The 16,968-nt window shown below is 34.2% G+C and overlaps 3 protein-coding genes across 3 annotated transcripts; 2 read left to right on the plus strand and 1 right to left on the minus strand.

The window, feature by feature from the left end:
* Nucleotides 1-966: 966 nt before the first annotated feature.
* LOC100241674 (5-formyltetrahydrofolate cyclo-ligase, mitochondrial) lies at nt 967-6,082 on the plus strand. The gene is made up of 7 exons (XM_002266110.5): nt 967-1,245; nt 2,847-2,987; nt 3,499-3,663; nt 4,942-4,983; nt 5,084-5,129; nt 5,526-5,596; nt 5,708-6,082. The coding sequence occupies exons 1-7, from the start codon at nt 984-986 to the stop codon at nt 5,842-5,844; spliced, it is 864 nt and encodes a 287-aa protein (XP_002266146.4). The 5' UTR covers nt 967-983; the 3' UTR covers nt 5,845-6,082.
* Nucleotides 6,083-6,824: 742 nt separating this feature from the next.
* On the plus strand, nt 6,825-8,524 carry LOC100262082 (germin-like protein subfamily T member 2). Its single transcript, XM_002267471.4, has 2 exons — nt 6,825-7,247; nt 7,443-8,524. Exon 2 carries the CDS (start codon nt 7,607-7,609, stop codon nt 8,282-8,284), a length of 678 nt encoding a protein of 225 aa, XP_002267507.1. The 5' UTR covers nt 6,825-7,247; nt 7,443-7,606; the 3' UTR covers nt 8,285-8,524.
* Nucleotides 8,525-8,840: 316 nt separating this feature from the next.
* LOC100256975 (transcription factor bHLH79) lies at nt 8,841-13,335 on the minus strand. Its single transcript, XM_002267597.4, has 6 exons — nt 12,749-13,335; nt 12,128-12,328; nt 11,823-11,888; nt 11,505-11,573; nt 11,332-11,403; nt 8,841-9,296 (listed from the first exon to the last, which is right to left on the minus strand). The coding sequence occupies exons 1-6, from the start codon at nt 13,064-13,066 to the stop codon at nt 9,168-9,170; spliced, it is 855 nt and encodes a 284-aa protein (XP_002267633.1). The 5' UTR covers nt 13,067-13,335; the 3' UTR covers nt 8,841-9,167.
* Nucleotides 13,336-16,968: the final 3,633 nt, after the last annotated feature.

Consider the following 16,968-nt stretch of genomic DNA (forward strand, 5'->3'; position numbering starts at 1 on the left):
GACCTAATAACTCAATTTAAATTATTAAATAAATTAAGGATATTTGATAAAAATGACTTAATAATATGATTTAAAGTAAAAAAAAACTTTAAATAATAAGTAAAAAAAATTAATTTTTTCTTAAGTCCACATCTTTATTTTATCATTTTACCTTCATTTGTCCTAATTACCTCTATAATCTCCATAATTACTTTGGAACCGCTGACTTCATTTGTCCTATTTAAAATTTATGATGATAAGTATATCAATTCAATGATTTAAAATAATTTTTAAGTTAATTTTATCAAACAATCTTAATACTTAAAGTAAAAAATTAAGTAATAAATTTTAAGTCAATAACAACCTTAATACTTAAAGTAAGAATTAAGTAATAAATTTTAAGTCAATAGTTTAAGTATAATTTAACTTAAAGTCAACTTAAGTCATTAAATAATAAATATTAAGTTTTATGAAACACCTCTTAAAGTATGTTTAGTAAAATAATTTAATGATTGATTTAAAGTCAAAAATAACTTTAAGCAATAAGTAAAAATAATTTATTCTTAAGTCCATATTTTCATTTTTTTAATCTATATTGACCATAATTATTTTAATGATATATTTTGTTACTTGACTTCCTTTGCCGTAATTATAACTTATAAGACTAAATATGTTAATTTGATTACTTAGAATAAATTTTAAGTTAATTTTATCAAATAATCATAATACTTAAAAATAAAAATTAAATAATAAATTTTAAATCACAACTTAGTATAATTTAACTTAAATAATTAACTAATAAATATTAAGTTTTAAGGACCACCCTAATATGTTTATATTAATTTGATCATATCATACATTGATGTTATTTATATCTCAATTCAATAATTAAAATTTCATCACAAAATGGGAAATGTAATCCACAAAATGGTGGTGGGGGTTTGGTGGACAAAAAATATTAAATAAATCCTATTAAAAAAGAAAAAGAAAAAGGAAAACTTAGAATGAGTAGAACTGGGTTGAGGCAAAAGGCCAAGTTGGTGCTGATGACCCAGCCATACTCCATAGCAACAGTACTTGCTCAGGCGCCCTTCTGCTCCCTCTTCAACCCACTACCGGCTCCTCGCTCCATCGTCACAATGACCAACAATACCCATCAATCCAGTAATACCCACCTCGAAGCCGTCTTCAAGCAGAAGAAGATCCTCCGATCCAGCGTCCGCAAAGCACTCAAGGGCATGGACCCCTCTTCCAGATCTCAAGAGGGTACCATCTCGTTTCTATCCAATCCTTTACTTTTTCTTTCTAATTTCTAATTTCTAATTTGATGTCTCAAGTGATTGTGGTGTTTTTGAAATAATGATGAATTTGATGATGGATTCTGATATGAATGAATGAATGATTATGATGTCCTATCGGAAAACTTGTTTTGGGTGATGGGTAGTTTGTGAATTTGAAGAAATTGAACATTGGGAATAATGGGATGGGAGACGTTGATACAACCATGCACGAGTTGATTACATTCCAATAAGTTGGTTGGGTAATGTGCACAACGTATTGTGGTTAGAGATGAGGGTTTTTATTGCTGACTGATGAGGCAATATGTCATTACATTAGGATTTTGATGGAAGATATGCACTTTGATTGGTTGGAGAGTAGAAGGTGGGATGGAAGGAGCAAAGAAAGAGAATGACTAACTTGAAGTTTGAGAGTTGGAATTGATGGATGGGAAAGAAACAATGCTAGCTGTAGGTATGGGTTTGTATAAGAGACTTCAGTGACTGTTGCAACTTTGTAAAATTGCTTATATTGTTGGGTTGGGCAATATGCTCAAATTTAAAAACTACGGGATGATTTTTAGTGTGCAGGAGCATTCTTTGTCATGCCTCCCTTTCTGTTTCATCAGCAGACAGGAGGGATGTACTGGTCCCAATTGATTTGGGACTTACAGGGAGAAAATGAGTTGGAGTTTAAGATTTTGAAGGGTGTCAAACAGGTTGGACGTAGTGGAATTTATAATTTTGGCTGAGCTTGTATAATGCTTGGAAATCAGGCTATATTAGTTAAGTTGATGCTTGTGATGTTTGCAGAAAATGGTGCACTTAGGCATTCTTTGCTTTTCTTCTCCTTTTAAAAGCAAGAACTTATTTGCAATTATTTTTATTTGGTGGTACCTGATGTTTTCAAATGTTGGGTTCTTCTTTTGAAGTTATAGAATATCTTCTTATAATTCATTTATCTACTAGGAGGTAAATCATGGAATACATGCTATCTTTTATGTCCAATTGCCAAAAATGTGTTGCTCCCTTTGTGTTAGTTGGCCCTTGTTGATCAAGTATGCTTTCTTGAACATGCTCAAGGGTGGAAGTCTAAACGTTTTTCAGTGTTTAAGGAATTGTTATTTGATGGTTTTTTCCTTCATTATCATTGAGGGTTTAGAAAGAAGGAAATAATCATGTTGTTGGAAATATATGTAGTGCTTTTCAGTAAATAGTGATAGATTGGATTAGAATTTTGATTGTCTACATGTGACTCATCCTTAAAAGAATCAAAGGAACTGGGTTCCATAGCTGATATTTCTGATAGGTAATCATAGTTGGTTGTAATTGTTGAGGTGATATTCTCATTGTTTCCATTAAAGCTTGTTTCACTCTTTAGCATTTGTGTACCTACCTGTAAATTTCTTTTATCTGTCAACTGCTAGAGATATCCATCCATTCATATGTATCCTATACTCAGAAATAACAGCCTTAGGACTTTATATATCAAGCTTCTTCATAACCATGTCTAAACCTTGCTGATCCTATGCCCTTGCTTTCATAATTTCATACCTGGACAGTACCATTTTTAAAATTGTGTCTCTTCAGATAATGCAGTTCAGAATATCATCCTGGAAGCTCCATGGTTTAGATCTAGTCAGAGATTATGCGCTTATATAAGTTGCAGTTCTTTGCGAGAAGTTGATACATCAAAAGTTCTGTCAGAAATTCTACAGAATCCAGCCAAAGGTATGTTCAGTTTCCCAGTTCAGCTCTTATTTTTGACATGATCTATGAATCTGAAACTAGATAATTGCAAATTCTATTTGTGTGAGGAATGGACTGATCCTCATGGAGGCCTACTAGAAGTGGTTGTAAATTTAAACATATGGATGGTGGCTTTAACCACCCCATGGGTATTGAAGGAAATTTCTTAGAGAAAATGATTCTGGGTTTGATGCTCCATAGTTAGATTTATTTATGGAAAGACGGTGGTTGTAAGCACGATGTATGTAGGAAGGATGGTTCACATCATCCTAGTGGGGACCACTTTAAGAAGACTACAAATCAGATCCATTGTTAAATTGCTCCAGTTGGGCATCATTTTTTCCTCTATTTAATTTTTGTAAATATGTCCCTTTAGTAGGAATATTTGGAACTCTATTATGCATTTTGTGTAATATGTTTCACCACCAAATTACTTGCTGACCATGTACTTGTTACACTTCTGGATGGTTATACAATTCATTGTTTACTCAAGATGGTCATACACAGATGGGGAAAAAGCTTTATGTCCCACGTGTGGAGGACAAAAATAGTTACATGCGGATGCTGAATATTACACATATGGATGATCTAATTTCAAATTCAATGAACATTTTAGAACCAGCTCCAGTAGATGGTGATGGCAATGAACGTGAAGATGGTAAATATTTTCTTATATTCTATTTTTAATCTCTCTCTCCCTGTGTGTGTGTGTGTTTGTGGCTTGCTGGCCTCATGACCTTGATTTTCCCTTGAGTTTTGCATTGAAGTCATGCCAAACTAGCAACAAAAGAGGAAAAAAAAAAATCAGGACTCTATCTGATGGGTCTTAGTACCCACCCCCCTACAGAACTTCAATTGGATCATAGAATTTTAATCATGCAATTCACATCAATTTGCTCAAATAAAGTGTTTTTTACACCTGGATATTAAGTAAGACTCATCTAATAGCAGCTCAGAAGCTTTTTATTGTTAACATGGCATGACTTGCACTTGATAAATTTGCTTTTGCGGGTTTTGAGGTGAGCTGCACTGTTAAGAGTTGTTTATATTTATTTAGCAGTTTCCCTCTGCTTATATTTCTTCTTTGGAGATTTCTACTTTTCTCTAACTGGTTCTGAGTTTATAACCAGAGGTGTTATGCTTTTCAGAACCTCCATTTCAAGCTTTGACATGAGATCCAGTTTAATTGAATCCTGTTAAAAATTTAAAAGGAGTATTTTGTCAAGGATATAAAGTTTATTTCTTAACATGTAATGCAGAAGGTGGATATCATTTGACAATCTCACACTTAGGCCCCCTCTGGATCTTGGAAAGTTTCAGGGAAAAGTACAAAGGAAAGAAAATAGAGGTAAAAATAAAAGGAAAGAAAAAGTGAAGGAAAGTAGAAAGGTAAAAAATAGAAGGGAAATGAAAAAAATAGGTTTAAACTACATAAATCTCTCTCTCTCTCTCTCTCTCTCTCTCTCTCTCATTTTATTTTATTTTTTAAAGGAAAATTACATACTTAAGTTGAATAATATAGCATGCTGAAGAGTTGAAATTTTTGGCATCAAAATGTTAATAGAAGTTGTTCTCTATTCATTAAAGAAAGGAAACACATGTGGCTGAAGGAGAAATACATTTGGCATTTTCAATTAGATAATTTGCCAGGAAAATTCTTGATAAGCTACATTAACCTTAAAAATTTGTTTGTCTCTGTCTTTCCCTTGGCTCCCTTCAGTAGCTGAAACCTTATGAGACAAACTTCCAATGCTTCCTTCATCTAAACCAACTCTAGCTTTTTGCACTGAAGATTTAGGTAAAATAATTGCTTATTCTCATTTTGTCCACATTTTTTTGGTTAGGATTGGCTTTATGTTTCATATCTGCACATATATGAATTTTGAGGATGCTACAATTCAATATTTTCATGAATCTCAAATTCATCTTTGTGCAGTTATGCAGGCAACTGACCCAGTTGACTTGCTCCTATTACCTGGTATGTTTTCCTTCCTAGTTTCATGATTATCTGCAGGATGCTTCCAAGATGGGAAACCAAGATGAAGTCAATCCATTTGTTTCCTTATTTGTATCTTCAGGACTTGCTTTTGACAAATCTGGAAGACGCTTGGGTCGTGGTGGAGGGTAGGTTAATGCATCTTGGCCTAGCTAAAATTTGGATTGGTTTCTCAAGTAGGATAAGAAGTAAACGAGTTTGCTCCATTTCTGGGTTTTCAGTAAGAAATTTTCCCTAAACCTATCTCAACGTCAAAATGTCTTCACCAACGAACAGTTATGCTGCTTTTGGAATTTAGATATTAACATGGATATAAAACAACCTTTTCATATGAATCTCCCAACTGTTAAGAGTAGTGATCATGTACAAACTTGTATGTGTAATGTGAAAAAAATGATAAACATTTTAAGTTTGACATGTCATGTCTTTAACTTTGCACCTTTATTTGTTTATGTTTTTCTGACGAGATACCTTTATTTGTTTATGGTGTTGTACCTGTTGACATATCTGGTGAAAAACTCAAGTTACTATGATGCCTTCCTGAAGAACTACCTAGAGCTTGTGAAGGAGCGGAATTGGAAGCAACCCCTCCTTGGTATTTAAATAAATCTAGTTGCTTCTTGCTATTGTGAAATACATGCTGAAGGCTCAATATAGAAAGTTTATGTTTTCTCTGGTCTTATGTGTAGAGCCTTTTGTTTTGCAGTTGCATTGTCGTATTCTGTGCAGATAATGGATGAGGGAGTTATACCAGTCACTCCAAATGATGTTCCTGTGGATGCTCTTGTATCCCCAGCAGGTGTGATCCCCATCACCACAGCTGCACAGGAGAGGTGTCATTGAGCAAACATCCTTCTCAACTGTTCTACCAAGTGTGCTGATTTCATTCCTTTCATTTAACCAACAGACTTGTAGAACGACCTTCCAAATGAAACTTCACCAAAGCAAAAAGAAAAAAGGCCATTTTTATTACAAGAGGGTTCCCAAAAATTCAGTTGTTTTGGTCCATTCTGATTGTTAAGGTGTCATGGTTGATATTCCCCTGCTTTGTGTAATAAAGAAAGAACTAGACTTGAAATTATGCCTTTTTCAAATTGCATTCTATCCAGCAGGGTTGACAAACTTGAATATCGTTAAAATTAATAGGTGAAGCAGCAACTTCTAGTTTAGATAACAAATCAAACAAATGTCCCCCCTTCTCCCTTTTTGAATAGAAAAATACAGAGATCAGCCATAATGTTGAGATCCCATATGATGTTGAGATAACAAATCAAACAAATGTCCCCTTCTCCCTTTTTGAATAGCAAAATGCAGAGATCAGCCATAATGTTGAGATCCCATATGATGTGGAAAATTTCGATATTCTTTCAAGTCAATTGGCTTTTCAGAACACCCAAGTGTAGGGTTCCTAATTCTTAGATTGACCTAGTCATACTCCATGTGAACACAAAGGAGACATTTCAACCCATGCCATAAATTCATTGATATAACTCTTATAATCCAAGGCATTCTGAAGGACTTGACCTGCCAAACTAGGGCTGGACCTTTAAATCGCTTGAGAAGAACTACAGTATAGAAAAGTAGTAACATGCAAGATACTCCTGTAATGGTTTGCGTAAAGAGGTGAAGAAAGAAGCACCATAGGAACCTTCAGGTGGATGCTTCACTTCTTGAAGATATATTCAAAGCATAGTTGAAACTTTCAGACCAGCAAAAATCACTGTCCAGAAGATGATGAAAGATAGAACATTATTACAAAACTAACATTATTACTCCGTTGATGATGTTAGCTATGATGCTGGTTATGGCCTTTACTTGACATGGCCTGGCTGACTTTTCCAAAATCTGATGTAGGAATACCCAGCAGCTGCCCTTGGCACAATCTGAGACACTACACGTAAACTGACCCATTAGTCGCATAGGTGGGAAAACCCCAACTTAGATTAGATATGAAAGTAGGCGAGACCCCGTCAAATGGTAGGCCACCCCAGCCTTATCCCAGAAGTCTTGTTCTAAGAACATTTACTCTTTCCAAGAGATTTCCCCATTTGATTACTGAATCATTTGGGAATGGATAAATGGAGGATACTGGCGTCTTGCATTTACTTTTGGCCATTTGTTTAACCACTCTGCCCACCGTCTCAAAGACCAAATCAAAGTTCATAATGTTCCAGAAGTCAGTTTGCAACTACTACCAAAATTGCCAGGATCCCGTTAGGCTCAACTGATCACGGCTTTATTGTCGGGTATGGCTTTCTTCACTCACATCAATGAGGAAAAATGACTAGTTGTCTGCTTTTGAAATATTGTTGTCGTCGACTTAGTCGTCGACTCAGTCGTCGCTGGTTTCCTATGTAGCGGTCTTAATAAAATAAACTTTTTAAAAAAATATCTAGCTATCTTTGTCAAAAGACCAACTAACCTCCATAATTTACTTGCAGGAGTTGATTTTATCCTTGGGCTACACTGCAGAAGAAGTGTATAAAGAAGAGCTTCCACCAAATTGAGGAATCCCAACAGAGTCTGTCAAAGATAACAAGAGTCTTTCTGTGTTTTATCTATCAAAAAAAAAAAAGATAACAAGAGTCTTGAATTCAGAGGGCTTATGGTTTCCAGGATGACTTCTTCAACCTCACCCTTGTCTCTAATATTCAGCTTACTGGTTTATGTGGTTCTCCCCTTGGTTAGCAGGTCTGCAGACTCTGATCCACTGCAGGACTTTTGTATTGCAGATTTGAATGCCACAGTAATTGTTAATGGCTTTCCATGCAAACCTGCATCTGCAGTGACTTCAGATGATTTCTTCTTTGATGGGCTAAGCAAAGAGGGGAGCACGGCCAATATCTTTGGATCTAGTGTGACTAGAGGGAATGTTCTCTCGTTTCCAGGGGTCAACACTCTCGGGATCTCAATGAACCGGGTGGACATTGCTCCAGGTGGAATGAACGCACCCCACTGGCATCCTCGCTCAAGCGAGTCTGGGGTGGTCATTCAGGGGAGGGTCCTGGTAGGATTTATGACAACTGGGAATGTGTTTTACTCGAAAAATTTGACTGTTGGGCAGATGTTTGTGATTCCAATAGGGCTTGTGCACTTTCAGCAGAACATTGGAGAGGAGAAAGCCCTTCTTTTTACAGCTTTCAACAGTCAAAATCCTGGATCTGTGGTTGCCTCTGTGAATCTATTCGGATCAACACCTTCCATTCCTAATGATGTGTTGACCAAGGCCTTCCAGGTAGATGCTAATGTTGTCAATGGCATTAAATCCAAGTTTGGTTCTTAAGCAGTCTGTCCCTCTCTCCCTCTCTCTATCCCCTCTTCTCCTACAGACACAGCTCCATCTTTTTTTTTTTTTTTGATAGGTTACAGACACAGCTCCATCTATTGTAATCATTTTTATGTTGGCCTCCGTTGGCTCTTCTCCTACACACACAGCTCCATGTATTGTAATCATTTTTATGTTGGCCTCCATTGGCTATCAATAATAATCACTACAGGGATTGTTGGTACTATAATCAAGAAAGTTCTACCAAGTGTATGGAATTTTAAAGTAAAAATGCCTAGGGATCATACCAGAATTATTGACATGGCACAGGCCTTTGTACCCTAGTAAGATCCAGAGGACCAGATTTCAGGGTCTACACAAAAGTAAACTATAAGTGGGCAAAAGGTACAAATTCACTATGTTTTCAGTGGCTTCAGAATTTAGTATTATGTAGGTGCAGTATCAATTTTAGGATTTTTGTGCCCGTCGCGTGTGTCGTTTCTATGATGCTATGATTCTAGGAATAATGACATTTCAATTTTCTTATTACCAACTGGAAACGAAACTTAACATCTGAAAGGGAACCAGAAATTCTTTTAAGGCACATCCTTGGTTACATATATTAATGTTTAGATACTACATTCACCATTTGGTGACTGGTACAATATTAAGTACAGTAAATTTGAGTTAGATGACACATACTGAGATGGAATGCATTTTTCGATGGAAGATTTAGGTTTCTGATTACAAATGCAAGGACTGACACATATTTAGGAAGCATGGCTCTGGATAACATGTAGAAGCCAACAACAAAGTGGTCCTAGACTTCAGGAAACATGTTGAAGAATTAATTTTGCTGCTCGGTTCCCCTATTGCCCATTGATGACAGTTCTCTATAACACTAGGATGCTCTTTCAATACTGCCACCAACCTGCATATGTAGCCATTCAGGTTGCGATCCTTGAGCATATTCCCTGGTTGCTTGTGATCCATATATCATTGCAGCAGCATCAAATGTCTGTACCCCAAGCTGATGCACCATATTGACTAGTTAGAACTTTGAAGAATAATGCAGTATACACCCTCTATTAAAACCTTTATACCAACAATGTTTATGGCAAATATAAACCCTCTATCAAAATATTGTCTTCCTATATATTTCTCTCTTGGTTCATGCCTCCTTTGGGAAAGCTTACTTTTTGCTTTAATAAGAAACAGAAGCCATAATTTTAAAGAGGCAACCATAGTATGATTGGAGTTCAATGAACATGAAATAACTTCCTATATAAGTTAAAAGAGAACTTCTACAAGAAACAACAGTATCTTGGCATTAAGCTCCTTTTTAAACCATAAGCTCTTTTCCTAAACTTACCCCAACACATTCAAGAGTGAAGGCAACTGGAAGCAGGATGTTCTCTACCCAAATCCATTATTTTAAGTTTCATTTAGGAAGAATATACAATCAAAATGGTAATACTGAACTTGAAAAAACCAATATGTTTAACATGGCTGCAGAGTGAGGGCAACTGGAAGCAGGATGTTCAGGGAAGACACATGACAAGGTTAGAATAGAACAATGTTTTCTTGAGAATAACTGATTGCACCAACAGGTGATGTGATCATATGGCATGGCCATGCTGCATGGGTAAGTAGTTGACTGTTCAGGTTCAAAGTTCTTGAAAAATAATTGGAAGGCTGAAAATGAAGTGTTAAGAGGAAGCAAGAAGGATCTGAATGAACTATTATTTAAAACAGAATACGATGCCACATAGAGAGAAATGGCAAAACATGATTCAAGTGGCTACCTTTTATGGCAGCGCTTTTTGGTACCCGATTGTATATGCCATCTTGTGTACCTTAGTGTATAGCATCGTTTTTTTATATTTATAAAATCTACCAATTTACTTATCAAGAAAAAGATTCAAGTGGCTGGACCACAAACATTCATAATCACATGCTATGGTGGAGACAAGATTGTAGTCAGTGAACTAGAATAAAAAAGATGAAAGGACATGGACATGGCTTTGCTGATGACAAAAATCTACAAAAAGAGACAATACAACAAATATGGCAAAGCTGTGGTCCATCATTTTCCAAAAAAGGATCCAAATACCACATTTGTGGAAAAACCATCATTTCGAATGGTGAACATGGAACTGAATATCATAGGAAGTTATGATTAAGAATTTCACTTTGCATTTGGGGGAAAATTGGAGGAAATGCTTCAAATCCTGTCAATGATGAAATATTGATAATCTCTAAACAAACGTTACATTAATTATCTGCAATAAGACAACCTTAGATCATAAATTGCTTGTGGGAAGTTAAAATGATATTATAAAACATGAATAAGGGATTCATAGTTATGATTCCATACAACTATTAAGTTGAGCATAACGCAAAATAGCATTTAAACCATAATCACAAAAATAAGATGTCAATCTTTTGTTTCAATAAGAGGCTCAACAAAAATAGTTCAGCAAAAGTTCTGAAATTTGAAAATCAACAATGATCTACTTCATTTTCCGAACCTTTAAATCTTGCAAAATGTTACATGTAGAAAGCAGTTTGCCTTTTTCTTTCAAATCTTGCAATGGAATTAGGTTGGTTTTTTTTCTTTCTTTTTCCTTCTTTTATTTTTTTATTTTTTTATGTATTATAGGCAAACAATTAATATATAGGAATCGGGTTGGCATTTATAAAATATTTAACAAATCAAGCAATTAAAATTTCCTCTTGGTCTTCTCTATTAGAAATAACCCATTTCCAGAAAGAGGGGAGAGGAGGGGGGCAGGAGGAAGGAAATCAACCAACTGAATTTTCAGGTTGATGACCATTATAACCCATTGTGTGGGATTCATAAACAACGTACCCATCTTGTGGGGTTCATAGACAATGTGCAATCTTTTATTTTCTCAATGAGAAGCAACGGTTTTCACAATAATAAGTTAAGGCCTATAAGCATTTCCCAAAGTTAAATACAAGAAAATAGTCCCATGCCATTTGTATCAGTAGCTTTTTATTTAATGATATGATAAGTAATCATTCAATATATTAGCACTTACATCTTTCAAAGGAAATCCTTCAACAGTATGGTTCATCCTTGAATTAACTGCTTCAAGCTTCATTGACAGGAACTACAGCAACCAATTTATAAAGCAAAAATTCAGGTCCAGAAGAGTTGAAGGACAACAACATAAAACAAGCCTAAGTATTCACAGGAAATGACGATAGATACCTCAACTTGACGCTGTAGTGACTGGATGTAGTTGATTATCTCATCAAGGACAAGTGCTTTTCCAATAACCTAATCAAATGAAAAATGCCCCGACATATAGTCGATAAGAAGAGTATTTAGTTCAAAAGAAATTGAAATTACAACTCTCATTAAAACCTTGGAGTGTTTACTAAAACATATTTAAAAGAACCCTAACCATGAAATTATAAAAGGGGGAAATAGAACAGAACCAAGTCTCCACCTTGATAAAAAATCTCTTACTATGCCAATATTCTTAAGATATAGGACTAGCAAAACAAATCAAGTAATAACAAACACCTTATTACATCCAGGAACCAAATCTTGAAGAATCTTCATCCTCTCACTGATCTTTTCTCTCCTAGCCTGCCAAGTATAAACTATTTATGTAAGCAACATCTTCCCAGATCCCATTGATAATCTATGTTATACTTCATCACACATATCAAATACAATTGGAATATGATGTTAACATTAATATAAACCGATACTCCTATGCATCGGCACCTGGATCTAGAGTTCCATGAAAGTCCTATTCGCTTTAATTTAGGCATTTGAGGAACAACCAAAAAGCAGAAGATCAAGAGCGTATAGAACTGCATTACTCGCTCTGCTAGACTATGGCTATCAGTAGCTTGACCCCTTCTTGCTCTCACATGGATATAGTCTTGCTTAGACTGCTCAGCAGGTTTAGATTCTTCAGCGGGCTTTTCACCAGCCACTGAACTAGCTTCTAATTCTGCTTTTGAACCACCATTTTCATCAGGAGTTCTTGATATTTTCATACGTTTACCATTCGATGCATTCTGTTTTGACATGAAAAGGGGGAAAATCATTACTACCAAATTAAAAAACAAACCATTCAGTATCATACATCTCAGTTCTAGAAAATCTTAAATTCCGCACCATTAATTGACCATCAAAACTCCCATTGTCAAAGGCAAATCACAATACAAAATTGAATTGCAAGAAATTATTCTCAGATCAATGGTTATGGTTCGTCAAAATTTCCCACGTACTAATTACCAAAATGTCAATTTTGGTTGCTGAGAAAATGTAGGAAAAGATAAGGAATCGAAATTTCCAGTCTTAAGATCCTTGTTATTTACAACCCAGAAAATAAAAAATTAAATACAAGTTAAAAGTTTTTTTCATTTTCCCTCCCTACATAGAAAAATGAAAAAGGAGACTCCCGTTAGAATTGAAATAGAGAAGTGAATACCAACCATGCCACTGCCACTACTAGTAGAAACAATCTTGGAAGACTCATCCTCCGAACTCACATCCCTCCTCTTCCTTCCACCGCCACGACTCCCACTCTGCTCCGTCACAGTCGATTCATCAACAGACACGTCACGATTTGCAGAGCTATCTGCAAATTGACCCATAATTTGGCCAAAATTAGCGATCCTGAGACCCAACCCGGCAGTGGGTTCCCCAATTGCAGAGGCAGAGTTGACGGGAAAAGGCCAAATCTCAGCTAGTGAGTAGGCGGAGGGATTGGCCGCAGAGAAGGAAGACTCATTGATGAGTGGAGGATCCATTTGAACAACCCAGAATTCATAAAAGGGGCTTCCAATTCCAAACCCGAGTCTGAGAACTGGGTGAAAGACTGAGTTTGATTCTAGGAATTTCGAAGTGAATAACTGGGTGTGTCGTTGTATTTAAGAAGAGAATTGGGGGTGAGTCCAGAGAAAATTGATGATAATGAAAGAGAGTGAGACAGACATTAGAGAGAGAAAGTAGAGAGAGTGAAGAACCCGCAATAAGGAGATACAGACCGGGTGTTTGGTTATAGGGGTTGTGATGCCTCCGATCAGGACAGGGTCATCATAGACTGGGTTAACCACATCCGAAGAAAAATAATTTTAATTCCTTTATGTTGGTTAATATAGAATAATAAAAGAAATTCTTATCCGAATCATTTTTTTTATGTCAATTTGATTCTAAAAATGTTTTTAATTTTCTTAAAAATATTTTCTAAAATTATTATTAAATAAATTAAAAAAAAATAAATATCACATTTACTTAAAATAAATTATTTGAAAAAAAAATTTCATTAAAAAATAATTAAAAGTAAATAAAAAAGACCGAAAAAAAAAGAATACATATAAATTGTAAAAATAAGATAAAGCTAAATTTAATAAATATGTATTTAAAATTTGAATAATCTTTTATTTGTTTAACAAAATTAGAAGGGTGAATGAAAATTTTTCTTTGTTTTTTTTTTTGAATTTTCAGCTTTAAATAAAAGCTAACATTCAAATTATAATTTTCAAAAAATATCATTATTAAAATACTTTAGGCATATGAAAGATAATAATAACGTTAAAAACATGTTTAATATCCAATTTATTAAAAGAAAATTCAAATAATTTTTAAATATTATAAATTTTATAATTATTTCATATTTTTTATTTATTAATTTTTATTAAAATAAATAAATAAAATTAATTTTTTAAAACAGCTCATAAGAAGTCTTAATTTGAAAAATAAATAAATAAATAAACGAACAACTCATACAAAAAGACAATTTTGGGAACTAAATTCAAAATGTAATAGATTTGTTGGGATTTCGGAGTAGTGCGCACTGCACCCGCTGCGTTCTCTAGTCTGATGAGAGTTAGGCTTTCCTAGAGCTCCAGTCGCGGCCGTAGATATATGTATGTACACGCGTGATTTGTTTTTTTTTCTACTTTTTAATTGCCCAATGTATTTGACCTAATTACGAAAATATCAAGACCAAAATCATACTGGATGTGGCGAGTATCATCCTCTGTTTCATACTCGCAGGCGTGTGCTAGGATTGTTAAGGTATTTTTACCGAGATTTTAAAAATGCCCAGGCAGAATCACTTCCTAAATTGAATGATAGATAATCTAATTTGATATAGCCATAGGTTTGATTGCAAAATTCTAATTTTTTTGAAAAATAAAAGAAACAAAAATCTCTAAAATTTTATAAAAAAACTAATAAATTTAGGGTCTATTTGGCAACTGTTTTTAAAAATAATTTTCAAAAACAGTTTTTAAAAATAATTCTCAATAACAATTTTTAAGAACAAATTTTGAAAAATTGTTTTTTGATGTATTGTAAAAAAAAATCTGTTTAAAAATCTAAAATATTTTTAACATGTTGTTAATATTTTTAAATATATTTTAAAAATAATTTTTATGTCTAATATTTTATTTTTAATCATTGTATATATTTTTATAATTAGTTTTTAAAAATCAAGTAAAAAAAATAAAAAGTAATTAAAATATGTTATCTGAAAATACTTTATTGAAACATAAAATATTTTTTAATTATCAAACATATTTTTATAGTTTTTGTTATGAAAAATAAAAAATTGTCGTTCAAAATAGCTAAATTTCATATTCAAATCATTTATGGCCAATGCCAAATATGTAAATAAACACAACATGAGTGGCAAATTTATGAAAACTTCCTTTTTATTTTATGAAATCAAAAGGTTTAATTTCATATTCAAACCAATGTGGGTCCAATGCCAAATTTTATGTAAATAAGCACAATGTGAGGGGCAAAGTTATGAAATATCTTGTTTGCAAAATTTTCTTTAGACATGTACCTAATTAATTTGTATTGTTTTATGATGGGACTAGGAATTAAATGATTAAGATAGTCCTAAAATTGATTGTGATGAACCTTTGGATTAAGCCTCATGATATGTTGCACCTTACATAGTCTAAATAATTACACATAACAAACAAAGTGTGTTCATGAATTTGTTTTAGCTTGTATATATATATTTTGAAACCGACAATTTGATATAATAATAAATGAAGAATCGGGTTTTTTTAAATGTCAACTTCATCAAACTTCATAAATACACTTAATGTGCTTTTTATTTATGTAAAGTGAGAGCAAAGAGCTTGCAAGAAAAATGTAGTCGGGATTCTTAAGATGGTGTAAATGATATCGGAATAGAAAATAAGAATTATTAATATATTTAGATTATCTTTTAAAGTAAAAATAGAAGTAAAAAGTTCATTATTTTGAAAAACAAATCTTGTTCATATTAAGATTTTGATTTTTCTCTTCTGCATGGTAAGTGCTTTTATTCTTAATTTTTTTTTTTTATTCCTATTCTCATTTATCAAAACACATCTTTTATCTCTATTCGGATTCTCCTATGCCAAACCTTGGTATAGGAGAATAAGAATATGGTGTTTGATTTATGAGAAAAGGAACGGAAGTAAGAAAGTGAATCATGATACCATGTATAGAATCGGAATCAAAATCTCAAAGGATTAGGATTTAGTTCTCCTACTAATGAATTTTTTTTTTTTTTGTTCCTATTCCTGTTTTAAGAAACAATCCAAACACATTAACGTATGAAAATAAGAAATCATGGACATGAAACGAGAGGAGTTGGTTTCCAATCTCATTCTAAGGAGGGAGATTGCCGGTAAGCAAAGGATTGACAATTTCAGAGACGTAGAAGATAAAATCTTTGCATTTGCTTTTGTTAAAAACTAGTGCCTAACTTGGCTAGCAAAAGTATAAGATTTAGTTAAGCACATCGTGTCACTAGAAAGGGTCTTCTAGCCATGCTTAACGTGGCATCACCAATGTGTGGCTCTGCTTGTTTTCACTACAAACATTGACTGGTATATTTTGTGTTAGTGATGGCTATTGAGATGACTAACACCTTCCCACAACTCTCTCAATGCGGGTTTTCAGCACATGCCCAAAAAGCAATTTGGCGTAAAAAGCAGTGAGAGTATCATTTTCATGGTCATCTGTTGTCCACATCACATAAAATACATAATCAAAATACCCACAAAGAGTCATGCTACTAATGGGAAAAATGCCCACTGTTACATAAAGTATGGCACCGTGCCATCACCTCCAAGACCATAAGAGAAGGTTTGTTACCAGCGGTGCTTAATGGCAAATGGCGGAGAGGAGGAGATGCCCATGAAGTGACCCTAACCCAGAACTTGTCTATACCTGGAATTCAACAAGTTCCTTTCACCCAAGACATTAGTTCAATTGGGATTAGGATGGGGCCTGGTTGGTAGGTTTGGGTTTGGATTCTTATGGGAATTGGTACTATTTTCCATTGTCTTAGCCACAAGAAAGAAAAACAAGGAAGAAACCAAGTTTTTATGTGGAAAGGGTCCAGGTAAAATGTGGTGTAAAAGCAAGTTACAAGGAAGGCTGTTTACCCATTTGTGTCCAAGGATTGTCCTATAGAATTTAAGAAAAATAGTATGCCAATGCCTCTTTCATGAAAAGTGTCGCCTCTGTACATACCATTGAGCTAGTCAAATTTTCCCCTGCAGGACTATATGTGGTAGCAAGGCTAATGGATATTATTAGCTAACTTCTCACAGGTCACAAGCTTAAACTTCTGGGAAATGGGGTTTGAAGTTTGATTACTTGCATGCTTTAAGTTATGGGTTCAGTGCCTCCTCTATTT

This window comes from Vitis vinifera, chromosome 17 (genome assembly GCF_030704535.1).
Source record: "Vitis vinifera cultivar Pinot Noir 40024 chromosome 17, ASM3070453v1".
NCBI lineage: Eukaryota > Viridiplantae > Streptophyta > Magnoliopsida > Vitales > Vitaceae > Vitis > Vitis vinifera.

Coding starts and splice junctions, on each gene's coding strand:
- LOC100241674 (XM_002266110.5), top strand. CDS start 984: ATGAGTAGAACTGGGTTGAGGCAAAAGGCCAAGTTGGTGCTGATGACC. Junction 1,246..2,846: donor CTCTTCCAGATCTCAAGAGG/GTACCATCTCGT, acceptor GTGTCTCTTCAG/ATAATGCAGTTCAGAATATC. Junction 3,664..4,941: donor TGGCAATGAACGTGAAGATG/GTAAATATTTTC, acceptor ATCTTTGTGCAG/TTATGCAGGCAACTGACCCA.
- LOC100256975 (XM_002267597.4), bottom strand. CDS start 13,066: ATGGATCCTCCACTCATCAATGAGTCTTCCTTCTCTGCGGCCAATCCC. Junction 11,404..11,504: donor CACTACAGCGTCAAGTTGAG/GTATCTATCGTC, acceptor TGGTTGCTGTAG/TTCCTGTCAATGAAGCTTGA. Junction 9,297..11,331: donor AAGGATTTCCTTTGAAAGAT/GTAAGTGCTAAT, acceptor ATGGTGCATCAG/CTTGGGGTACAGACATTTGA.
- LOC100262082 (XM_002267471.4), top strand. CDS start 7,607: ATGGTTTCCAGGATGACTTCTTCAACCTCACCCTTGTCTCTAATATTC.